Source organism: Dermacentor silvarum, chromosome 1 (assembly GCF_013339745.2).
Source record: "Dermacentor silvarum isolate Dsil-2018 chromosome 1, BIME_Dsil_1.4, whole genome shotgun sequence".
Lineage (NCBI taxonomy): Eukaryota > Metazoa > Arthropoda > Arachnida > Ixodida > Ixodidae > Dermacentor > Dermacentor silvarum.
In genome coordinates this window covers 172,865,836-172,873,142 of record NC_051154.1, presented here as the reverse complement: position 1 = coordinate 172,873,142, position 7,307 = coordinate 172,865,836, and the positions used below count along the sequence as shown (strand labels likewise).

General features: G+C 47.7%; 1 protein-coding gene across 1 annotated transcript; it reads right to left on the bottom strand.

Annotated features, from left to right (window-relative positions):
* Positions 1-1,952: 1,952 nt before the first annotated feature.
* LOC125940862 (uncharacterized) lies at positions 1,953-3,005 on the bottom strand. Its single transcript, XM_049657489.1, has one exon. The coding sequence runs from the start codon at positions 2,896-2,898 to the stop codon at positions 2,050-2,052; it is 849 nt and encodes a 282-aa protein (XP_049513446.1). The 5' UTR covers positions 2,899-3,005; the 3' UTR covers positions 1,953-2,049.
* Between the last annotated feature and the right edge of the window lie 4,302 nt (positions 3,006-7,307).

Here is a 7,307-nt window from a genome sequence, read left to right as displayed (position 1 = left end):
TATTTTTTTCTTGCCTTTTCTCTTCTTTTTTTTTTCTTTTTTTTACGTTGGGCAGCTTGGCTAGTGTTAGCTGGGACACACGGGGTATATTTAATATAATACGTGACCTACACCTGTGTGCTTGCTCTATGTTTTTTTAATCTTCACATTTGTTAATTGCTAGGGTTTATTTTTGATGCTTAAGGGGATATCCCACCTTTCGGTAACCTATTTTCCCCAGGCTCGAATCATTTAACAAACAGCAACATGCTCATTCCTCGTTAAAATGACACGCATACGTATCTGCGACTCGTGCACCTGTGAGGAGACAAACTAACACCGCTCGCGTTTTTGTTTTTGTTACGATGTCGAGCGCAACATCTTTCGGACTATGCTTTTTTATTATTATTAAATATACGTCAACAGATCTTGGTGCTGGTCTGCTCCGACGTGACATAGAAAGAGAAACGCTTTGCCGAGAATACAGGCATAGCGATATAAAAATAACTTAAGGACTAGTTCTTGCAAACATTTCCCGCGTCGTCCCTGATAAGTCTACCACGCCACAAGACAAGTTCAATGCAGTCAGCGCGAAAAAGAAAAAAGAAGAAATACGTAGAAGCCACCACAAACACTATACACCACACCACGTCATTGAGGAGGAGGATGGTGCAAGCTACGTACGGGCGGATCTAGCCTTGCAGAGGCATGCCAGCAATTGCTTCGGCCGAGCGTCTCCCTTTAACTTGCGGGGGAAAACATGCGTGGGACTAAACAGGCAATTACCAAGCGGTCATTACTTACGCAATAAATCGTAATGTATAATTACATAATTATCAAAATTTTACTAACTATGTTTCTAACCAATTACTTCACGGTACATATTGCAATTTAAGAATTGTAGCGGGTGAGTTTGCCAGGCATATACACTTCGAACCAATTCTGAGGATGACGCAAGTTGAGAGATATGCGCTGTCAGACTTGGTGTAAAAATGCACCGTTGTTCCACTTTTATTTTTTTTTTACGAAACGCCGTTTTATATATTAAAACACAAAAATAACTGGAACGCCCATGTATTTTGCCGCAAACTTCGGGAAGGATTATCTCGAAACTGGTGTAATCCTGAGAATTGGTTCCAAATGAATACTCCTCGCGAACTCAGCGGCTACAATTCTTAAATTGCAATACGTGCCGTAAAGTAATTGGTTATAATATAATAAGTAATTTTTTTTATTAGTTGATTATGCGTTTCCATTTCTCGTGAAGATATTGCCCGCTTGCTGGAGAAATTTAACTTTAGGATTAGAATTGCGTTATCTGTCAAAGGCAATCTTGAAACATTCCGTATATTAAAAATTAAAAAAAAGCCGGTCTAACTGCTTCTATAGCGCTACAGGTCAGACAATGTGCTGGGTTGTGCTCAAGACCATTTTCTGAAAAAAATGTGAAGATCCCACGCAATGTGGGGATCGATGTTATGCAGTTGCACTTTGCAGGTACCTGGCTATCTAGCATTGTTTGGGTTTTCGCAAAGCGATACTATGTGGACCAACGTGTTTGTGTAAATTGTATGTAGAATGACGTTGACCTTTGTACTCCGGCGAATAAATGTTAAAGCATGATTAAATTGGGCGCGATCACGAAGTCGGTATAACGTCGCCCAATTTCTACGTAGCGTGCTAGAGAAAAGTACCGAGGAAAGGGGTAGTCCCGGAGAAAGTGCAGTCTAACACGGCGCCTCAGAGCGTGAGCTGTGTCACAAGAAGACGAGAAAGTGGCACGGGGCGCACGCCCCGAATGTTTCAAGGCGCTGGCTGTCTTTGGAAGGAGAGAAGTATGCGCGCGATCGTCCGGGCTGCTGTGCTCGACGGCAGAGGTTTGATTCCACCCGTCGGTCACACATTATTTCCTTTTCATTAAAGCGAAGCGAGACTGTAACCTACATACCTACCTGCCTGCGGCACTGACTGACTGACTGACTGAAAAACTTTATTGGCCAAAGTATTGACAGGGAGGGTGTGGACCGATCCTTAAGGGACGTTCCTTATAAATACTAGGTGGGCTCCTCATTACAGAAGCCCATTGGCTATAGCCGCGGCTTGGGCACGCACGACCAGGGCCTTCTGGCTCGCCAGGTCGGAGCAGCCGAGCAGGGCCGCCTCCCAGTCCTCCCGGATAGGGTTGGGTATAGGGGGAAGGTGCGGGGTGGATTGGCATGCCCACACCATGTGGAAAATGTCCGAAGACTTTTCCCCACAGTGTGGACACTCCCCTGTGCAAGCAGGGTCGAAATGTTTTAGGACTGCCGGGCACAGCAGTGTTTTAGTATAGAGGCGAAGGAGTAAACGCTCCTCCGCCTTCGTGAGGCCCTTACAGGGCTTAGGAAAGATTGCGTGGCCGAATTGGTAATGTTGGGTGATTTCCTTAAAGGTAAAAGCCGGATTGGGTTCGGAGTCCGCATCGAGGGGAGGCGAGGGCGATGCCCGGAGAGTAAGCGCGCGGGCAGCGGCGTCAGCTGCTTCGTTGCCCTCGAGACCCGTGTGCGCGGGAGTCCATATTATCGTGCGGGACGCGGGGGCCCCGAGATAATCGCTGCTTTGAAGTATGCGGTATGCAAAATAAGGTATAAAGCCCTTTTCGATGTTCCTGCAAGCCCCTTGCGAGTCGGTGATGATCACCCGCGAGTCCTGATGTGCGGCGGCGAGCGCGATGGCCACCTCTTCCGCATGGGTTATGTCTTGTGCTTTGAACGTAAGGCCGTTCACCGCGGTCTTTTGATGGACGACTGCGGCCGTGTACCAACCCCCATGGTGTGGGCCGGAGGCGTCCACGTAGAATACTCCATGTTTGTTCCCATAGTGACGTGCCAAGGCTTCTGCCCGCGCGAGGCGCCGGCCACTATGGTCGTCTCGTGTCATGTTGGCCGGAAGAGGGCGCACGTGCAGGGCGCATCTCCAGATTTCGGGGATGCGCACGCGCTCTTCCGTTAGTGTTGGATGTTGTATGTGTAATCGGGCAAGAAGGCGGCGACCCGACGACGTCTTTGAGAGTCTTGTGTAGTGGTTCATCAAGTGTGCTTCTCGGAGCTCCGTGAAGCAAGGTGCCAAGAATGAGGCGAAGAATGCTTCGCATTAAAAGATTATTCGGCTGTGGCACATGGCATTTTCAGAGAGCAATGTATAGGCATTGCGAAAGTTTCTGAATGTGCACCGCTGCATGTGCGCACAACCAGGGCTCATAATATGCAGCGAAATGCCTTGCGATTCCATTTAATTTCTTTACGCGCTGCCGCAAAATGCAGAACGGAAACATGTTGACTGGAACAGCAATTAATTTTGTGGCACATCTCGAGTGCTAATTTTCAGAAACTATATAGCGTTATGCTCGAAATTTCCAGCTATAGGTTGTGCTTATGCGGCTGACTTCATTTCTACAATTACAACATTTCTACAATTACAACATGCCCACTAAAATCAATGATTAAATAGGTAATTACTTAACTTTTGCTAATTAATATTCGCATTGATGATTATTGCGCCAATCCTGAGGTCCTTCTTTGCTAGGAAGCTTGGTAAGTACAAATCGTCACTTTGCTTCGAGTTCCTTGTTTTTTTAATAACCTGGGATAGTCGTCACAGAAACATGCTGTGTATCTTTGTTTTCAAAGATGGTTGGCGCCCTAGTCAGCAGGCGCATCCTCCATTTAACTGGCAAAACAATAAGCTGCCGTCCAGTTTTCCTGGTTTGCCAAACCATCCGCACACATGTTAACCAAGTCTTGGTATTGTCGAAAAGGTGATGTGAGGCTGATTGTTTCGCTGCTGGGTTCGACGCATTTCTCTCTCTCCCCCTCTTTCTTTCAAAGGCCTTGAATTTTCCATCGCCGGCAGCTCATGAACAAGGACACTATGAGGGAGAGAAGTGGGCAAGCTGAGGTCTCGTGCCAAATTTTGGATGTAATTTCATGTTTGTTTTCCCCAGCGCGTGTCAACCGTATTGAAATCAGGAAGTCGGAAACACGACTTGAGGAGTTAAGTGCAGCGCTGCTAATGACTGAGCCGAGCTGGAAAGAGAGAGAGAGCAAGGAGAGGAAAGGCAGGGAGGTCAACCAGAAGAGCATCCGGTTTGCTACCCTGCACTGGATCGAACCAAAAACCGGAGGGGAAAAACGTTTCATTTCTGCATTAATAACAGATCTGTCACCAGTTCCTTTGGTCGAGTAGCCTACATATGCATTAGAAAGGTCAGGCAAGACGCACCCTTTTGGGCTGCAGCTGCAAGAACAGGCCCGTGAACATTGTGCACGCAAAAATATAAAGCACGTAATAGAGTGAGAGCATGAAACGCTTCGACACCTTTCCTGGCACACTAAGCCGTAGCCTGGCCTGAATTACGTTTCACGGCGAGAGTCAACACGAGAAAAAGATGAGACAAGTATACAGTGGCTAGAATTCTAGCCACTGTAACAAGTAGCTGGCATGGATTGAGATATATACAGCGCCTGCGCACACGCCGATTACGCTCTTCCGCGGTACACATTCGCTCCGTGCGAAACGCCACATGCCGCCTATATCACTGTTCTCGTGTTAACAGCATGCGATCTGTCAAGGCGCGACTGCGGCATGGCAGGCGGCACGATCTGGGTGCGCCCGAGACGAGCCTACGCGCAGGTGTGCCTATAGGGCAGAGCGCTGATCGCGAGTGTCAGCGACAAATGCGGCCAGTGCGCGTTTGTTTAACTAAAGCTATTTTCATTTCTATTTTCTTGTTGTGTTTTGCCCTTTCGCCTTCTTTCGGCGATTAGGTGATGTCGGTTCTCCGAAGCTTCGCGGTGTGGCCGCGCCGACGACGAACATGGAAGCTTAGCAAGAACGGGCGTTCCCGAAAGAGATATACGCTGCCTGTTGGATTTACTGGCTGACTGATTACTGCCCGTATTGCCTGGTGTATTACGAAGTTTCTTTTAATGCGATTGTGTGGCCACTGACAGTGGAATGTTCGCATTAATCAGAGCCTGCTCATGAACGTGGATTCACAAGACGAATCGAATAGGCAATTTAATTCAAAGTCTTGGGCGAAGATAGCGCAAGCAAAGTAGCTGTTCGCAGAGCGATTTGATGTCGAATACTGAAGTGTTGTTTTGGCTGTCACATTGTAATGCCGTAGCGCGCGCGCGCGCGCGCGCGTGTGTGTGTGTGTGTGTGTGTGTGTGTGTGTGTGTGTGTGTGTGTGTGTGTGTGTGTGTGTGTGTGTGTGTGTGTGTGTGTGTGTGTGTGTGTGTGTGTGTGTGTGTGTGTGTGTGTGTACATTCACTGCAACCAATTCGTTTTGCTGTACAAACAATGTGCATAAGTGCATAAGAGTGTATAAGGCGTCTAGTTTATCAGATTTATGAGACAAGAAACAAAATGTGCCGTATTTACGCCGACATGTCCTTGTTATCATACCAATAATAAACAATACAAATGGTGCGTTTGATTATTACATACAACATTAATGTCCTTACAATAAAAAACTGCATTTCAAACACGCGTTTTAACCTTGTACTCGGCCGCGCAAGGCTTGAAACAGCGAAGCTGGGCGATCATAGCCCAGCATTTTCCGGAAGTGCACGCGTACTTTTCATCTTATTACTCATGATGATGAAAATGTCTTTTCTCGCGTCTCGGACTTACGGCCGTCACTGCGCGTTGCATAGCGCTGCTTGCAGCACCGACACCGCGTTTCAATGCCGACAACGCGTTCCAGCAGACCAACTCCGTGAATGCGTCTCTCTCTCTCTCTCTCTCTCTCACTCTCATTTTCTTTATCTCTCTCCCGAGCATAGCGCGCAAAACCTTTTCTTCCCCTCGCAGAGCATTGGCACGAACGCGTGCGAACACGCCAGCTGTGGAAGAAGACGACGACGCTCGAATGCAATCATATGGTTCGCATAAATGCCTTTTTAGTTAGTCTGACTGGTCGCTTGCATGGAAATCTAGTTACTGCGACATCTGCCTTTTTTTGTCTTTTACTTGGCGTTTCTTGTTTGATTGTTTTCAAATATGAATTTTCTTTAGTATTCCCACTGCCGCTCGATTCTTGGCCTATCCCCCTTAGTGGGTGCGAGCCATGACAGGGGTACATCATCATCATCATCATCAAATGCATGTTCTGCAAGCGTGGTTGTATTGTGTAGTGGTAACGACGTTCGCCTTGGGACTGTGGGTACGCGGGTTCGAATCAGGTTCTTCATTGCTGCTGATGATAGTTTCTTGATACGAACTACAAATTACGGCTAGCTTAAACAGCTTCGCTGTTAAAATACTCAGGCCCAGATGCTCGGGGTTTGTCTTGGATTACCACGATGATGATGATGACCACGATGTGGGGCGTCAACAGCAAAAACACTTACAATGGCGCACGACTAATCAGTCGGCATTCACATCCCTACGGATGTCCCCAGAGCACACGTCAGGCACCTTTCTCGCGCTCTTTCACACCATCTCGCATCGCTGCCAGAAGGCCGACCACGTGCATTTTTTTATCATATCTGCCTTTCATCAGATTACACAGTTTCGGCGATACTTCCGGTCACCCCTGGGTGCTCGACTAAGCCGCAAGTTCGACTGAAAGTACCAGGGAATCAGACAAAATCACAACTCGCATCACCAATTCTCAAGCAACCTCTACTACTCACCACTCTTTACTTCTCCTGAACAAGGCATGTGACCATCACAACCCCCTCTACACTGATGGGTCCACCACAGTGGAAATCCTGCAAGAGCATCCAACGTAAAGCTTGAGACCTCCCACCAGACAACATTAACAGCTGCGGGGCTTGCCGCACTTCTTAACGCAATCACTGTGATTCGTGAAGAACCACCTCTAAAATAGAGCGTTCTCAATGATTACAATGCAGCTCTGCAGTAGTCGTCTGTACAGCGTATCTGCCCTACGACGTGGACCAAACATCTTACCAGCACTTTAAACTCGGGAGCGCATTCATCATCTCGCCAAGAAAAGGCCCACAGTGCCACAGTGGCTTCCAGGCCACTGTGGCATAACGGAAAACAAACATGGCGACGAAGCTGCTAGGTCTGCTCATAAATAGGGCGTGCAGGAACCCATCCCATAGTCAAGAACAGATGCACCATCGAGACTTTGCATGCTTGCTAATGATGTGACACATTCTTCATGAGACACACCATGCAGGTTCCCAGCATACACGTCTCTATATCCTTGACCACTCTCTCCGACTCTGTCCTCCCTCTGCACTATCCCGAACCGAGACAATTGTTCTGCAGACTGCGGCACGGCGTACCTCTCGCAATATCCTTTGCTTTCC